At 39.8% G+C, this 19,475-nt stretch overlaps 1 protein-coding gene across 1 annotated transcript in view; it reads left to right on the top strand.

Annotated features, from left to right (window-relative positions):
• Positions 1-19,475, top strand: part of LOC128687920 (zinc finger and BTB domain-containing protein 14) — a 693,050-nt gene that overhangs the window by 629,349 nt on the left and 44,226 nt on the right. Inside the window, exons 4-5 of the mRNA XM_070083596.1 lie at positions 411-572; positions 12,737-13,243. Of these exons, the coding sequence (XP_069939697.1) occupies positions 411-572; positions 12,737-13,243 (669 nt within the window). The remainder of the gene's footprint in view (positions 1-410; positions 573-12,736; positions 13,244-19,475) is intronic.

The raw sequence follows: 19,475 nt of genomic DNA, 5'->3' as shown, positions 1-19,475 counted from the left end.
AGGATGTATCATTTACCAGTGCCATACTTGCAGGATTTAACATTTGGCAGTGCCATACATGTACTTGCAGGATTTATCATTTGGCAGTGCCATACTTGCAGGATGTATCATTTACCAGTGCCATACTTGCAGGATTTATCATTTATCAGTGCCATACTTGCAGGATTTATCATTTGGCAGTGTCATACTTTTAAGATGTAACATTTAGCAGTGCCAGACTCTCAGGATTTATCATTTAGTAGTGCCATTTTGCAGGATTTATCATTTGGCAGTGCCATACTTTTAAGATATATCATTTAGCAGTGTCACACTCAGGATTTATCATTTAGCAGTGCCATACTTGCAGGATTTATCATTTAGCAGTGCCATACTTTTAGGATGTATCATTTAGCAGTGTCATCTTTTTGCAGGGTCTGTTCTCCCGGCATCCAGCACATCAGCACCCAATCATCTTCCTGAAAGATGTGAGTGGGGATGAGTGCGAAGCCTTGCTCACCTATATGTACAGAGGAGAGGTGTCTGTCAGTCATGACCAGATACACCGCATCCTCCGTGTGGCCAACTCTCTTCAGGTAAATGAATTATTTTTCTTGTACATATTCAAGTACAGTATTCTTTTTTATCTTAAATAGACATGAGAACTGAGAGGATATACTCATGTTACTGTTATATCTTATACTACTAACTACTACTGTTAACTATTAACTACTACTACTACTACTACTACTATTAACTACTACTACTACTATTAACTACTACTACTAGCTATTAACTAATACTACTAGCTATTAATTACTACTACTACTCCTCTTTCTCTTTTTCTTTCTCTTTGTTTTCATTAACAACTTGCCCACAAATTTGAATTATGAAATATATGGATTTCAGTTCATGACCATTAACCAAGACAAGTCAAAATGTCTGAATTATTTTTATATTTTATTAAAAATGGTTCATGCAAATAATTGACAATGTTATCCAAATCATAGTGTATATTAATCATCCCAAACTATCCCTCCCCCCCCCTCCCCACCAAAAAAAAAAGAACATATTAAGGTGACTTTTTGTAATTTATTAGTTAGTCATTACATATTTGAGTCTTGTTATTTTGACTTAATTAAATGTCTTCTATTTTCATGTTATTTGATATTTTTATTGAACCTGTGACTCTTAAGTGAACATGTATATCATTAAAAGAATATACAGTACTGTAGTGATTTGCTTTGAGAGAGAGTTGTGAACCTTATCTTCATTAATAATCACTATCATAATAAGCATATTACTATTTTCAGTGTGATGTAGTTGATAATAATAATAATAATAATAATAATAATAATAATAATAATGGAATTAATGCAAAAATTCCTTATTGCTTTCTATTTTGTTGTAATGAAAATAAACCAGTGTGTAAGTAAGTAAGTAATTAAGTTTATTCAGGTATACACAAATACAGTTACATAGAATTATCATACATAGCAGCATATGTGTAGAGAACCTAGGATAACCCAAAAAAGTCAGACAGAGTGACTTATTTCCATTGGGGTCCTTTTACCTTATTATTATAATATAAAGGTTATAATATTTTCTTATTATTCTACAATGAAGATAACATCTTATTATCATACTAAAAAGACTATCTACTACACCAAGGTCATTAAGACTATCTACAATACAAGGGTCATTACTAGGAATAAGGTAAAATTTACACGTATGTTAGCTAAAAAATAGAAAATCATTCCCCTCCCTTTCTGTAGCTACATTCATCAGACACCTTTTGGCACTCTTCTTGAACTGGTTCATGCTATGACTGGCTTTGACATGTGCGGGCAGTCTGTTCCATTCCTTTATTGCTGTACAATAAAAGGTGTTTGAAGCCTGGCCACTGACTGTGGGTACTACAAAGTTGTGCTCTCTCCCCCTAGTACTATGATTGCTTTGGTTCCCAACCTTGACAAAATTGACAGCAAGATATTCTGGACATTGTTTGTGAGCAATTTTATAAACATGATTTAGCTTCAGTTGTTTTACTCTGTCTTCAACATTCAGCATATCCAACTGCTGTAATTCATCCTGGCCTACATTTTCTCTTGGTCCCAGCCCCAGGATGAATCTTACGATTTTGTTCTGGGTGATTTGCAGTCTATCTTTCAGTTTTTTTGTCAAGGCAGAGTACCAGGAAGAGCAAGCGTAATCCATATGGCATTGTATAAGGGCTAGACATAGGGTCCTGCGAGCCTCAGTAGGTAGACACTGTGCTTGTCTATACAGGAACTTCAGTCTGGCATTCGCTTTCTTTACTACACTGTTCCCTATCAATTCTCCTGACATGCATGGGTCAAAGGGGATTCCCAAATATTTTACTGATGAAACCAAAGTGATGGGCTCCCCATTACATTGAACATTAAAATTACTTACCCTTCTCAGTTTGTTTCGTGCCAAAGAGAATGGCTTCAGTTTTCCTGAGGTGTAATGATAGTTTGTTGTCTACTAACCATTTGCTGCAGGACTCCAGTTCCGGTGTTAAAACATTAGCTATATCTTGTGGGTCTTTACCTGACACTAACAGAGCACTGTCATCTGCATACAGTAGGAGTTTGCACTTGACACTGATAGGCATATCATTGACATAACATAAGAATAAGGGACCCAGAATACTACCTTGGGGAACTCCACATGTTATCGGCAGGGGTTCTGATTCTGTTTTGTTGATTTTGACTATTTGTCTCCTGTTGCTAAGGTAGGACTTAAACCAGTCTACAGAACCTATACCGATAGCTTGAAGTTTATTACATAATATATTGTGGTTGACAGTATCGAAGGCCTTTTGCAGGTCTAAGGTTACCATACCTATGAGGTTCCCCTTTGACATTTCAATTCTCAGGCAATCCATCAGATTAATAAGGGAGTAGTACTATTTAAAAACCTATCACTGGCTTATTATACCCCCCTGTTTTAATTTTTTGCCAGAGCTTTTTGGGGTTATGCTTATTTCTTCAATTTTGAGGGAGGAGTGTTTTCCTTTTTCTCCTTTTAATCTCACTCTGTTCCCCACCCTTTGGGAATTCATTTAGTGCTGAATATCCCGTCTGTTTTTTTAAATCTTTTTAGCCTGGTCTCTTAATTTCCCTATTATCTTTTCTCAAATTTTCCCGGTTCAGTTCTTTTTTAAAAAATAACCTCTTTTTAAATGGTGAATATTACCGGTGGTAAGGGGAACATTGTTTTTAATTTTTTTTCCAGGCCTTTTAAATTCCCGGAATTTTAATTTTCTGTCCGGGCACAATTGGGAGCCTATTTTTTAAAATGTTTTTTTTCTGTAGTTTCTAATTGACCCCCCATTTTTATTGTCCTGTGGTTTTTCCCTTCCCCCCGGGTTTTCTGGGGCAGTAAAAAGATGAAATGATCACTAAGACCCGGGGAAACCCCTGACTGACTAAGTTCTCAGAGCGTTCAAAGGGGTTGGGGCCCTTGGGGGGGCTGAGAACGGTGGCCGTGGGTTTGGGTATTAATTAAAATTGTAACTATTTAATTAAAATTTTTTATACCTTTTTTATGCCCCCTTATTTTGCTGCTGAAAAAAGAATTTAAGTGGGCCCCAAAATTTTGTCTTAAAATTTTTTTCAACTCCGGGCAAGACTCTGGGAAAAATCTTCTAAGAACTTGGGCCTGGGGAGGAGGGAGAAAATTCCTTTAAAGAGGTTTTGGGCTTTAAAGAAAAATTTTAAACTTAATTCCCGTTTTTGTTATTTCAGGTCTTGGGTTTTTAAACTGTCATTTTTTTAATGTAGGCACATACTCCACCATTATTATTATTATTATTATACTGTATTATTATTATTATTATACTGTATTAACATGAAGGCACTTAGCCCATGTGAGTTATATAGTGCCATTTATAATTTCTGCCCTTCTCACACTATACCATTCATTTATATATCCATACCTCACCTATGCTATCTGTGCTTGGGGTTCAACTGCAGCAACACACCTAAAGCCAACAATAGCCCAACAAAAAGCCGCAGTAAGAATAATCACTAAATCCCATCCCTGGCCACACCCGCCCTCCCCCCACTCTTCATAGATCTAAACTTACTCCCTGTTCAGTACATCCACACTTACTACTGTGCAATCTACATCTACAGGACCTTAAATTCCAATATTAACCTTGACCTAAAACGCTTTCTTGATAGTTGTGACAGAACCCACAGGCATAACACCAGACACAAACATCTCTATGACATTCCCCGTGTCCGACTAAACCTTTACAAAAATTCAATGTATGTCAAAGGCTCTAAAATCTGGAACACCCTACCTGAAAATTCTAAAACTGCAGACACATTCATCACCTTCAAAACTACCATCAGAAAACATCTTATCTCCCTGATACACCCTGTCAGCTAATTATACGAATACCACCTGGTGGTTCACACTTACACTCACTCACCCATTTGACCATAAACAGAAATATCAATCTCAATCTCAAAATAATGAATCTTAACTAGTCATAAGTTGGCCTGTGATACTCCAATACTGAACCTATGTATAGTGCCAAAACAAAAGCATTCACATTGCTAAACTCACAAACTAGTATTTAGTCACTTAGCCATAATACCAACTTGCCTCATAATTTTGTAATACAGTGGACCCCCGCATAACGATTACCTCCGAATGCGACCAATTATGTAAGTGTATTTATGTAAGTGCGTTTGTCCGTGTATGTTTGGGGGTCTGAAATGGACTAATCTACTTCACAATATTCCTTATGGGAACAAATTCGGTCAGTACTGGCACCTGAACATACTTCTGGAGTGAAAAAATATCGTTAACCGGGGGTCCACTGTATTTTAAACTTAAGATTTAATCTAAGTCTACCCGAAATGCCTAGCCATGCTAGGTGTTCTAGTGGTACACTCTGTAATTATTATTTTACTACATGTAAACCACACAATAACCAAATTCTGTGAACTCAGCATTGTAATTCTTATAGAGAATAAACTTTGAATTTGAATTTGAATTGGTCTGCTTGCAACCAAAAAGTTCTGTGTCGGATATTGGAAGTTGGACTGACACGTCGTCTGAAGTTTCTTTCTCCTATGTGAGAGTTATTTATGTATTGTTCCAGTCATGGTTTTGTGCCTTTTGTGTTCTTCATGATACATGTATATGTACACCCCTTGTCCCTGTTTATTTAGCAAGGGCTGGGTTTATAAATGAACTGAGATAGGACAGCAGTTCCAGAACTGTAATGATGAACTCCTTTTAAAAAAAAAATTATAGTGTAAACTCATTTCTTCTTTTTTTTTTTTTTTTACAGCACAGAATCAGCTGAATATTTATAACTAATTGTATTTGCTGATCATTTCTTTTTCTTTTACAGAAACACTTACAAAATTAGGTAGTTTTTTTTTTTAGGAAGAATCCTGTTAACTCATATTTCAAGATATATATTTTTTAAATATTTATTTATGTATTAACTTTTTTGAACACATTTTCAGGCTGCACATAGATTTGCTATCTTCTCTGTTTTGTTACAGTAAAACTGATGTGTCTCAGCCTTGCATCTTTGGTGTCAACATTAATAATAATATATGATAGTCTTGTAAGAGATTAGTGTCATGATACCCAGTCATAACAATTAATGCATGAACAAAGGTTTCTTGTTCACCTGTATCCAGGTCATGTTTCAGTAGACTCCCATAATATATGCAGGTTATGGTCCCAAGAATCAGTGCTACTTGTGATGTTGCAACACTTGTGGTGTGAAGAACATGAGAAAAATAGAGTTGCATTCTTGACCTCTCCAGGGAAAAAAGCTCCTCTTTAATTTCTTTATTCTTCAAAAATAATAGTTTTTCTTATCTACCCAGTAACATGGTAATTTAGTTGGCCCTGAACTGTACTGAAGTTAAGACAATGAAGAGTACATAAGAGTAAATATGTAGCTAAAACAAAAAGGCTCAGGCTCATCCATCCAGAAGCAAATAAACATTCTTGTGGAGGTTTTATGTCCTTGCATGCTGTTTTACAGTGTGGCAGAGTGAAGCTAGGTCTCCTAAAACAATGGGCCTAGCACTAGGTGTAGAAGAGAAATATCACACCATGAGACTAAGCAGTATTTTGTGTGTACTAAGTCTTTTTTTTTTTTAACTCTGTGGCACTTGATGTATACTCAAGGCATATTTCTTTAAGAAAAAGGAGGAGTAGATGCAAAATAGAAAGAGACAGGCGCTCCCTTTACAGGCGACGGAAAAGAATGGCAATATATCTGCAATGCGTAGGGAGACACTGGTCAGAGAAATAGCAAACATCGAACTAAAGTTAAAGGAATCTTATAGAAGTCAGGAATCGCGAGAAGAACTAAAAGCCATAAATGAAATCGAAAGAAACCCAAAGTATCTCTTTTCTTATGCCAGATCAAAGTCAAGAACAACATTCAGTATTGGGCCCCTACTTAAACAAGATGGGTCCTACACAGATGACAGCAAGGAAATGAGTGAGCTACTCAAGTCCCAATATGACTCAGTTTTTAGCAAGACGCTAACTAGACTGAGAGTCAAAGATCTAAATTAATTTTTTTTGAGAGAACCACAAAATTTGGCAAACACAAGCCTATCTGACATTATCCTGACACCAAATGACTTTGAACAGGCGATAAATGACATGCCCATGCACTCTGCCCCAGGGCCAGACTCGTGGGACTCCATGTTCATCAAGAACTGCAAGAAGCCCCTATCACGTGCTTTTAACATCCTATGGAGAGGGAGCATGGACACTGAGGTCGTCCCACAGTTACTAAAAAACAACAGACATAGCCCCACTCCACAAAGGGGGCAGTAAAATAATAACAAAGAACTACAGACCTATAGCACTAACATCCCATATCATAAAAATCTTTGAAAGGGTCCTAAGAAGCAGATTGCCACCCATCTAGATACCCATCAATTACACAACCCAGGGTAGCATGGGTTTAGAGCAGGTCGCTCCTGTCTGTCCCAACTACTGGATCACTACGACAAGGTCCTAGATGCTCTAGAAGACAAAAGGAATGCAGGTGTACTACACACAGACTTTGCAAAAGCCTTCGACAAGTGTGACCATGGCGTAATAGCGCACAAAATGCGTGCTAAAGGAATAACAGGAAAAGGTGGTAAATGGATCTATAATTTCTTGACAAATAGGACACAAAGAGTAGTAGTCAACAGAGTAAAGTCTGAGGCGGCTACAGTGAAAAGCTCTGTTCCGCAAGGCACAGTACTCGCTCCCGTCTTGTTCCTCATCCTCATATCAGACATAGACAAGGATATAAGCCACAGTGCCGTGTCTTCCTTTGCAGATGACACTCGAATCTGCATGACAGTGTCTTCCATTGAAAACACTGCAAGGCTCCAGGCAGACATCAACCAAATCTTTCAGTGGGCTGCAGAAAACAATATGAAGTTCAACGATGAGAAATTTCAGTTACTCCGATATGGTAAACATGAGGAAATTAAAACTTCATCAGAGTTTAAAACAAATTCCAACCACACAATAGAGCGAAAAACTAACGTCAAAGACCTGGGAGTGATCATGTCGGAGGATCTCACCTTCAAGGACCGTAAGATTGTATCAATCGCATCTGCTAGAAAAATGACAGGATGGATAATGAGAACCTTCAAAACTAGGGGTGCTAAGCCCATGATAACACTCTTCAGGTCACTTGTTCTATCTAGGCTGGAATATTGCTGCACACTAACAGCATCTTTCAAGGTAGGTGAAATTGCTGACCTAGAAAATGCACAGAGAACCTTCATGGCACGCATAACTGAGATAAAACACCTCAATTACTGGGAGCGCTTGAGGTTCCTGAACCTGTACTCTCTGGAATGCGGGCAGGAGAGATACATGATTATATACACCTGGAAAATCGTAGAGGGACTAGTACCAAACTTGCACACAAAAATCACTCCCTACGAAAGCAAAAGACTCGGCAGACGATGCAACATCCTCCCATTGAAAAGCAGGGGTGTCACTAGCCCATTAAGAGACAACACAATAAGTGTCAGGGGCCCAAGACTGTTCAATTGCCTCCCAGCATACATAAGGGGGATTACCAATAGACCCCTGACTGTCTTCAAGCAGGCACTGGACAAGCACCTAAAGTCGGTACCTGACCAGCCGGGCTGTGGTTCATATGTTGGCTTGCGTGCAGCCAGCAGTAACAGCCTGGTTGATCAGGCCCTGATCCACCATGAGGCCTAGTCACAGACCAGGCCGTGGGGGCATTGACCCCTGGAACTCTCTCCAGGTAAACTCCAGGTGGCCATCTCCCACCAAGATAGGGTGACCAGAAAAAAAGGAAATAAACCAACAGTGAATATTTAGGGAGTTTTGACACAAGTGAGAAAATAATTGTTGTGGGGGACATAAATACTAGTGGGAAAAATTGTTGTAGAGGATGTAGTAGGTATGTTTGGAATGCCAGAGGTAAATGATAATGTGGGGGTCCTCTAATTAAGTCATGTATTTACCTGGAGAGAGTTTCGGGGGTCAACGCCCCCGTGGCCCGGTCTGTGACCAGGCCGCCTGGTGGATCAGAGCCTGATCAACCAGGCTGTTATTGCTGGCTGCGCGCAAACCAACGTACGAGCCACAGCCTGGCTGGTCAGGTACCGACTTTAGGTGCTTGTCCAGTGCCAGCTTGAAGACTGCCAGGGGTCTGTTGGTAATCCCCCTTATGTATGCTGGGAGGCAGTTGAACAGTCTCGGGCCCCTGACATAAATACACTTACATAATTGGTCGCATTGGAAGCTAATCGTAAGGCGGGGGTTCACTTTACTGTATATTATAAAAGATTTTTGAAGAGAATGTTAGAAAGGAAATATTCTAAATATTGTCCATATTGTGTTTGCACTTACACTTATTGAATAATGCAAGAAATGAATCTACTACCGGTGGCCTGGTGGCTAAAACTCCCGCTTCACACACGGAGGGCCCGGGTTCGATTCCTGACGGGTGGAAACATTTCGACACGTTTCCTTACACCTATTGTCCTGTTCACCTAGCAGCAAATAGGTATCTGGGTGTTAGTCGACTGGTGTGGGTCGCATCCTGGGGGACAAAATTGAGGACCCCAATGGAAATAAGTTAGACAGTCTGACTTTCTTGGGTTATCCTGGGTGGCTAACCCTCCGGGGTTAAAAATCCGAACGAAATCTTATCTTATCTTATCTTAAAATTTCCCAATATTGACATAAGTCATGATGTTTGGTATTAATATAAATTGATTTACAGTTTCTGTGAAGAAGGGCAAACATTTCTAACTAAGTTTCTTTTCAGATATCTGAATGACACATTTGTCATATTTTGCTTTAAACCATTCCTGCTCCTTGTATAGTACAACCTCATTTATTGGCACCTGAAACTAATTAATTTATCTCTGTTATATGTACAGAATAACATAAAAACACACTTAAAATATTTGCTTCAACAAATCATACTAAAAATGCTTCAGAGTTAAGGTACATATGGTGTGTGTGGCTGTAGATTATTGCATTCACAAAACCTACCAAATTCATGTAGGCCGTACAGTGTCATATTGCAAAGAGAAGCTAATGTCAGGAGAAAAGGAGTGTGAAGAGTGTACTCGTGTGCTAAAGACAAAAGTCAGAAGTTGATGGTATAAGTTAGTTTAATCATAGAGTCAGCTTTCTGAGAGGAGGGCAGGCAAAGTGAGAGCATCAGCACTTGTAGTTACAAAGCACAGTACTGCAGAAGTATCCCTTATCATATATATTTCTCAGCTCCTCTTAACATCTTTGCCTGATGTATACACTCTTTTATTATTTCAGTATCTAATGATCAGAGGTAATTTGAACCAGGACCCTCTGTCTCTTAAATCCAAAATACTTGACCAGGTATTTCCCAGCCTACCATCAGTATCCTCTGAGAATACCACACTTGAACAACCATTATCTTAACTTTTAATCTTCAAAATGTTTAACTACAGAGCTTTCTTTGCTATATATATCTCAACGGAGGGTCATTGAAGTTGGTGAGGAGCTCTTGATTCAGAGAATTGGACCTGGCCTTCCTGTCTTTGGACTGAACCAGATTGTCTTCTATTCTTCCCCTAGACACAGTATGACCCATTTGAGTTTAGTGCTTCCCCCTCATGGATTTAATAATAATAATTCTCTCTGTATACATCTAGAAATATACTTCCCTCATGGGGGTGCCTTAGTGCTGGTGAAGGCTCATGATTGCCTTCCATTTCTCCAGGTTCTGTATGACTCCTACAGGTTTAGAGCTTCCTAATAAATATATCAATAACCAAATTACAAGTGTTGCAAATGTCAACACCTAAAATACACTATTTTTATTTTCATTTTCTTCTTATTTTTAGTAATTTATACAGGAGAAGGGGTTACTAGCCCATTGCTCCTGGCATTTTAGTTGCCTCTTACAACACACATGGCTTATGGAGGAAAGATTCTTTTCTTCTTCCCCATAGAGATGAAAAGAAATAATAAGAAAAAGAACTATTTAGAAAACAGGAGAAAATTCAGATCTGTGTGTATACACATATGTGTACATGTATTTATAGTGTGCCTGTGTGTAAGTAGAAGTAGCAAGACGTACCTGTTTTCTTGCGTGTTTGTGAGACAGAAAAAACAGACACCAGCATTCCTACCATTGTGTAAAACAATTACAAAGTTTCCATTTCACATGCATTGGCAGGATGGACATGAGTCCTGGAAGTGGGAAGTACTGTGCCTGCACTCTGAAGGAAGGGTGTTGATATGTTGCAGTTTTTTAACTGTAGTGTAGGCATGCCTCTGGCAAGATGGTGATGGAGTAAATGATGATGAAAGTGTTTCTTTTTTATTGGGTCACCCTGCCTTGGTGGGAAATGGCCGATATGTTAATAAAAAGTAAAATTTATTTTCATTTTACAGAAGAACCCCCATATCTATTGATTCGGTATCTACGGTTTGTTATCCACAGTTTACTGTGGCCCTAAAATACCTCTTAATTTTGCATAATAATGACCCCAAAGCACAAAAGTAGTGAAGCTGGAAGTTCTTCAAAGCCTAAGAGAAACCGTGAGGTGCTTCCCATTTGTGAAAAGTGATAATTCTCCACTTACTGTGCATAATTTATCAGTTAAACTTTATAATAGGTATGTATAGGACTTATATGTAGGGTTCGCTACTATCCGCGGTTTCAGTATCCATCGCAGTTCCTTGGAACGTATCCTCCATGGATACTGGGGTCCTATTGTACTTTTGAGTTGATAGCCAAATAACACTTGGGGCACCACCTTGTATTGTGGATCCTCTTTATATTTTCTACAAGATAAACAAAAGAGAACATAGGCATTAGTAGGAATTGTCTCAGTTAATGAAAGACAAGCAGTTATCTGATAGCTGACATGTATTAAATTAAAGACCTGTAGAGAGAGAAATTATTTTATTAAAGTTCTCACAAACTAAAATGTTTTTAATAAAAACATGCACTGTATATGTCTTTAGGTTACTTTTTCTGTTTTATGTTAGGCAAATATCAGTGTAGCTGATAATAAAGGAAAGCCTAACTAGGGGATTTTGGGAGAATCAGTTACCAATTTACTAATGTTTGAAATTTGCAGTATATTCCATATTCCTGATTCACAAGCAGCAGGTTATTTTCAAAAGACAGGGAGATGTGTTTTTTAATTGTAGCTTAGGCCTTGCATTGAAGGATGCAAAGATATATGCTTTAAATTGTAGCTTAGGCCTTGCCTTGAAGGATGCTGCTCTATAGGCTTATTACATACTGATGTAATATCTTGGGACTGGGTTTCCTATTTCTATGTGTTTGTGAAGGTAGGAGTCTTAGGCTGCTAGCTTTCAAACCTTAGTTCTGTCAGGGAAATCTAGCCTCTCTGAAGACCATGTGCTGAGTTTCCCATGAGAGCTGACCTCTAGCCAGATGTTATGGGGGTTGGGGGATATGGAACCCTTTATAAGTTAGAGAAGGACTTAGTGAGGAGCTTGGTCAGGAACAAGCTGGAGGCTCTTTTATAACATTCTGACAGGTCTTCTAGGAGTGACATATACTAAACTATTTTATACTAGTAATGAGAAGTCACCCAGCCATAATGGTTGTCTTAATTTCTGCCTCTTCTATGTATCATATTAAACTTCTTGAAGTTAGGGTTATCAGTTTTGTTCAGTATCATGAATTTTTCTATAAAATGAGTCCTCTTCTTAATTTTATAAGTTGTCAGTCCAGCAACCGTCAATTGAAGGAAGCCTGAGTACATAATAAATGTAACAGATTGACTTCAGTATAAGAGTGAATGTAGAAGTTGCATAGGCAGTGCAAGAATACATGTACTCAGTGACAGACATAAATATATCTGGTGCTAAATTACAATACAATTTTTTCACAATTACTGTAGGCTCAAAACATAAATAATCTGGAGGCCTGTAGGATGCACAGCATTTTGGGCTAGTGCACTAATGAGATGGACTTTAGTTTTCATTCCTTAATGCAAATGTCATATTGTCTTTGAATGCTAATGTTTAATATTTTTGAATGAACTCATTATTGATGCTAATGATATAGGTTGTACTATATACAGGTCATATTTTATACTAAAGTATTTTCTTACAAGTAAAAGGAGCCTTCATTTCATTATTTAACAAAACACTTTTTTTGTTTTGTTTTGTTCAGGTCTGCAGCAGGTTGGTGGTTCAGTAATGTATTTTGTTTCAGGTTCGGGGGCTGGCAGACATGGAGCCATCATCATCCCGACCATCCTCCCCTGCTGGGGATCGGGGAGGTCATTGTCCCTCATCCTCCCCTTCCCCCAGCACTGGCCCTCCCACCAAATGTGCCACCCCCATCAGTGAGCCCCATTCCCCAAACCCTCCACCGTTGGTCAACCCCTCAGTGTCAACGTTAGGCTCCAGTCATCCTGTACTGTCCCATCCCACTGGAGCGTCTGACCCTCATCCACCAAGACATCCATCAGTGGCAGCAGCAGCCGCTGCAGCTGCAGCAGCAGCTGCTGCTGCAGCTGCAGTTAGACCCCCACCAGGGCCCCAACACCCCCACATGCCCCCAGAATATCATCATTACCCTTTGTTACCCCACCGCCCATACGATCTCCCAGCATCAGGGTCTTCTCTCTTGGCTGTCAATGAGTCGGACGCGAGCAGAGATGAAATTACAAAATGCCAAACCAGTGGTTTGCCGAGATCACCATACTCAACACAGCTGGTAAGAAATATGTTCAGTGTTTATATTAACTAGCTTCTTTTGCCAACTAGCTTAATATAACAATGAATTTAGCCCATTGATTACGGTACAGGGGACCCCCGGTATGCGATATTAATCAGTTCCTGAGAGCTCATCGTAAACCAAAATTATCGAAAAGCGAATCAATTTTCCCCATAAGAAATAATGGAAGTCAAATTAATCTGTGCAAGACACCCAAAAGTATGAAAAAAAAAATTTACCACATGAAATATTAAGTTTAATGCACACAAACTGAAGAAGACATGCACAGTTTGTAGTACTCTACTAACAATAGAATACATGACACTTACCTTTAATGAAGATCTGGTGATGATTGATGGGATGGGAGGAGGGGAGTGTGTCGAACTTATTGTTTAGAAGGGGAATCCCCTTCCATTAGGACTTGAGGTAGCAAGTCCTTTTCTGGGGTTACTTCCCTTCTTCTTTTAATGCCACTGGGACCAGCTTGAGAGCCACTGGACTTCTCACACAACATATCTGTCCATAGAGGCCTGTACCTCTCGTTCCTTTATGACTTTCCTAAAGTGGTTCACAACATTGTCATTGTACAGGTTGCTAACACAGCTTGCAGTAGCTGTGTCAGGGTGATTTTCATCAAAAAAGGTTTGCACTTCAAGCCACTTTGCACACATTTCCTTAATCTTTGAAGTAGGCAACTTCTTCAATTTCTCTATCCCCTCCTCCGAAGCAGTTTCCTCAGGTCTGGCCTCTTGCTGTTGAAGATGATCTAGCAGCTCATCAGTGGTTAGTTCGTCATTGTCCTCCTCCACCAACTCTTCCACATCCTCCCCACTAACCTCCAACCCCAAGGACTTCCCCAATGCCACAATGGATTCCTCAACTGGCATAGGATTCCCAGGGTTAGCCTCAAACCCTTCAAAATCCCTTTTGTCTACACATTCTGGCCACAGTTTTTTTCCAAGCAGAGTTCAAGGTCCTCTTAGTCACTCCCTCCCAAGCCTTACCTATAAGGTTTACACAATTGAGGATATTAAAGTGATCCTTCCAAAACTCTTTTAGAGTCAATCGAGTGTCTGTGGTCACTTCAAGGCACTTTTGAAACAGCTTTTGTGTACAGTTTCTTGAAGTTGGAAATGACCTGCTGGTCCATGGGCTGCAGGAGAGGAGTGGTATTAGGAGGCAAAAACTTGACCTTAATGAAGCTCATGTCCCCAGAAAGTCGCTCTGCCAAGTCTGTAGGATGACCAGGGGCATTGTCTAATACCAGGAGGCACTTTAGGCCTAATTTCTTTTCAGTTAGGTAATTTTTCACATTGGGGGGCAAATGCATGGTGTAACCAGTCATAGAAAAAGTCCCTAGTGACCCATGCCTTACTGTTTGCCCTCCACAGCACACACAAATTAGCCTTGAGGATATTCTTTTGCCTGAATGCTCTGGGAGTTTCTGAGTGATACACCAATAAAGGCTTCACTTTGCAATCACCACTAGCATTGGCACACATCAGAAGAGTAAGCCTGTCTTTCATAGGCTTATGTCCTGAGAGTGCCTTTTCCTCCTGAGTAATGTAGGTCCTGCTTGGCAATTTCTTCCAAAACAGGCCTGTTTCGTCGCAATTAAACACTTGTTCAGGTTTCAAGTCTTCACTGACTATGTAATCCTTGAATTCCTTCACATATTTTTCAGCTGCTTTTTGGTCCGAACTGGCAGCCTCACCATGCCTAATCACACTATGTATGCCACTACGATTCTTAAATCTTTCAAACCAACCTTTGCTGGCCTTAAATTCACTCACATCACCACAAGTTGCAGGCAATTTCTTTACCAAATCGTCATGCAACTGCCTAGCCTTTTCACAAATGATCGCTTGAGAGATGCTATCTCCTGCTATCTGTTTTTCATTTATCCACACCAATAACAGTCTCTCAACATCTTCTAACACTTGCGGTCGCTGTTTCGTAATCACAGTTGCACCTTTTGCAACAACAGCTTCCTTGTTTGCCGTTTTCCTGGTCACTATAGTAGCGATGGTTGATTGGGGTTTTGTATACAACCTGGCCAGCTCCGACACATGCACTCCACTTTCGTACTTTGCAATTATCTCTTTCTTCAGTTCAATAGTCATTAGCACCCTTTTTCTCGAAGGGTTGGCACTAGAAGCTTTCTTGGGGCCCATGGTGACTTATTTTGCAGAAACAAGCACCAAAAACACTTTGATAATATGGAATGTACTGAATGTATCCTTAGATGAAAGCACACTGGCTGGCTTGTAAACACTGGCACACACGGGGCAGTTCAGGCCACATGTGGACACGTCTCGGACGAATCGCGTATACTGGGTTTTTTAACGGGAACTGAGGCAAAATTTTTGCATTAAAATGTATTGAATACCGGATTTATCAGATACCGATGCCATCGCAAACCTGGGGTCCACTGTATTTATCTTTTGTGTATTCAACTGGTTAAACATGAATTGCCTTACATTTTGCCGCACTGTTGCACTAAACTCTTGTTGGTCATTCAATGTAAAGATGCTGGAAGCTCAATCCTCCATTCACTAATTGTGGCCTATTCTCTGAGTGGTCAGGCTGTTGGTGATATCTAGCTTCCATGATGCAACATATGATATGAATCACACTTGAAAAATCTCTCTGATGCACTTACTAAGGAAGTAGGAGAGGCTGGGAATTAATTCTCTTACTGCATGTACAGTAACTTGATGACCACGTGATAGTGCAGCTCTTCAACAAAATACTGTACAGACACATCAAGATGCGTACATTGTATAAATACAGATATATCAGGGGTAGGTAGGTAGTAGGTTGGTAGACAGCAACCACCCAGGGAAGTACTACCGTCCTGCCAGATGACTGTGAAACAAAAACCTGTAACTGTTTTGCATGATGGTAGGATTGCTGGTTTCTTTTTCTGTCTCATAAACACGCTAAGATAACAGGGATATCTTGCTACTCCTACTTACACTTTGGTCACACTTCACAGACACGCACATGCATATATATATATATACATACATCTAGGTTTTTCTCCTTTTTCTAAATAGCTCTTGTTCTTTTTTATTTCTTCTATTGTCCATGGGGAAGTGGAAAAGAATCTTTCCTCCGTAAGCCATGCGTGTCGTATGAGGCGACTAAAATGCCGGGAGCAATGGGCTAGTAACCCCTTCTCCTGTATACAATTACTAAAAAAGAGAAGAAGAAAAACTTTATAAAACTGGGTTGCTTAAATGTGCGTGGATGTAGTGCGGATGACAAGAAACAGATGATTGCTGATGTTATGAATGAAAAGAAGTTGGATGTCCTGGCCCTAAGCGAAACAAAGCTGAAGGGGGTAGGAGAGTTTCAGTGGGGGGAAATAAATGGGATTAAATCTGGAGTATCTGAGAGAGTTAGAGCAAAGGAAGGGGTAGCAGTAATGTTAAATGATCAGTTATGGAAGGAGAAAAGAGAATATGAATGTGTAAATTCAAGAATTATGTGGATTAAAGTAAAGGTTGGATGCGAGAAGTGGGTCATAATAAGCGTGTATGCACCTGGAGAAGAGAGGAATGCAGAGGAGAGAGAGAGATTTTGGGAGATGTTAAGTGAATGTATAGGAGCCTTTGAACCAAGTGAGAGAGTAATTGTGGTAGGGGACTTGAATGCTAAAGTAGGAGAAACTTTTAGAGAGGGTGTGGTAGGTAAGTTTGGGGTGCCAGGTGTAAATGATAATGGGAGCCCTTTGATTGAACTTTGTATAGAAAGGGGTTTAGTTATAGGTAATACATATTTTAAGAAAAAGAGGATAAATAAGTATACACGATATGATGTAGGGCGAAATGACAGTAGTTTGTTGGATTATGTATTGGTAGATAAAAGACTGTTGAGTAGACTTCAGGATGTACATGTTTATAGAGGGGCCACAGATATATCAGATCACTTTCTAGTTGTAGCTACACTGAGAGTAAAAGGTAGATGGGATACAAGGAGAATAGAAGCATCAGGGAAGAGAGAGGTGAAGGTTTATAAACTAAAAGAGGAGGCAGTTAGGGTAAGATATAAACAGCTATTGGAGGATAGATGGGCTAATGAGAGCATAGGCAATGGGGTCGAAGAGGTATGGGGTAGGTTTAAAAATGTAGTGTTAGAGTGTTCAGCAGAAGTTTGTGGTTACAGGAAAGTGGGTGCAGGAGGGAAGAGGAGCGATTGGTGGAATGATGATGTAAAGAGAGTAGTAAGGGAGAAAAAGTTAGCATATGAGAAGTTTTTACAAAGTAGAAGTGATGCAAGGAGGGAAGAGTATATGGAGAAAAAGAGAGAAGTTAAGAGAGTGGTGAAGCAATGTAAAAAGAGAGCAAATGAGAGAGTGGGTGAGATGTTATCAACAAATTTTGTTGAAAATAAGAAAAAGTTTTGGAGTGAGATTAACAAGTTAAGAAAGCCTAGAGAACAAATGGATTTGTCAGTTAAAAATAGGAGAGGAGAGTTATTAAATGGAGAGTTAGAGGTATTGGGAAGATGGAAGGAATATTTTGAGGAATTGTTAAATGTTGATGAAGATAGGGAAGCTGTGATTTCGTGTATAGGGCAAGGAGGAATAACATCTTGTAGGAGTGAGGAAGAGCCAGTTGTGAGTGTGGGGGAAGTTCGTGAGGCAGTAGGTAAAATGAAAGGGGGTAAGGCAGCCGGGATTGATGGGATAAAGATAGAAATGTTAAAAGCAGGTGGGGATATAGTTTTGGAGTGGTTGGTGCAATTATTTAATAAATGTATGGAAGAGGGTAAGGTACCTAGGGATTGGCAGAGAGCATGCATAGTTCCTTTGTATAAAGGCAAAGGGGATAAAAGAGAGTGCAAAAGTTATAGGGGGATAAGTCTGTTGAGTGTACCTGGTAAAGTGTATGGTAGAGTTATAATTGAAAGAATTAAGAGTAAGACGGAGAATAGGATAGCAGATGAACAAGGAGGCTTTAGGAAAGGTAGGGGGTGTGTGGACCAGGTGTTTACAGTGAAACATATAAGTGAACAGTATTTATATAAGGCTAAAGAGGTCTTTGTGGCATTTATGGATTTGGAAAAGGTGTATGACAGGGTGGATAGGGGGGCAATGTGGCAGATGTTGCAAGTGTATGGTGTAGGAGGTAGGTTACTGAAAGCAGTGAAGAGTTTTTACGAGGATAGTGAGGCTCAAGTTAGAGTATGTAGGAAAGAGGGAAATTTTTTCCCAGTAAAAGTAGGCCTTAGACAAGGATGTGTGATGTCACCGTGGTTGTTTAATATATTTATAGATGGGGTTGTAAGAGAAGTAAATGCGAGGGTCTTGGCAAGAGGCGTGGAGTTAAAAGATAAAGAATCACACACAAAGTGGGAGTTGTCACAGCTGCTCTTTGCTGATGACACTGTGCTCTTGGGAGATTCTGAAGAGAAGTTGCAGAGATTGGTGGATGAATTTGGTAGGGTGTGCAAAAGAAGAAAATTAAAGGTGAATACAGGAAAGAGTAAGGTTATGAGGATAACAAAAAGATTAGGTGATGAAAGATTGAATATCAGATTGGAGGGAGAGAGTATGGAGGAGGTGAATGTATTCAGATATTTGGGAGTGGACGTGTCAGCGGATGGGTCTATGAAAGATGAGGTGAATCATAGAATTGATGAGGGAAAAAGAGTGAGTGGTGCACTTAGGAGTCTGTGGAGACAAAGAACTTTGTCCTTGGAGGCAAAGAGGGGAATGTATGAGAGTATAGTTTTACCAACGCTCTTATATGGGTGTGAAGCGTGGGTGATGAATGTTGCAGCGAGGAGAAGGCTGGAGGCAGTGGAGATGTCATGTCTGAGGGCAATGTGTGGTGTGAATATAATGCAGAGAATTCGTAGTTTGGAAGTTAGGAGGAGGTGCGGGATTACCAAAACTGTTGTCCAGAGGACTGAGGAAGGGTTGTTGAGGTGGTTCGGACATGTAGAGAGAATGGAGCGAAACAGAATGACTTCAAGAGTGTATCAGTCTGTAGTGGAAGGAAGGCGGGGTAGGGGTCGGCCTAGGAAGGGTTGGAGGGAGGGGGTAAAGGAGGTTTTGTGTGCGAGGGGCTTGGACTTCCAGCAGGCATGCGTGAGCGTGTTTGATAGGAGTGAATGGAGACAAATGGTTTTTAATACTTGACGTGCTGTTGGAGTGTGAGCAAAGTAACATTTATGAAGGGATTCAGGGAAACCGGCAGGCCGGACTTGAGTCCTGGAGATG

This window comes from Cherax quadricarinatus, chromosome 10 (assembly GCF_038502225.1).
Source record: "Cherax quadricarinatus isolate ZL_2023a chromosome 10, ASM3850222v1, whole genome shotgun sequence".
NCBI lineage: Eukaryota > Metazoa > Arthropoda > Malacostraca > Decapoda > Parastacidae > Cherax > Cherax quadricarinatus.
The sequence above is the reverse complement of the archived record's forward strand: the minus strand, read 5'-3'. Positions and strand labels throughout refer to the sequence as shown.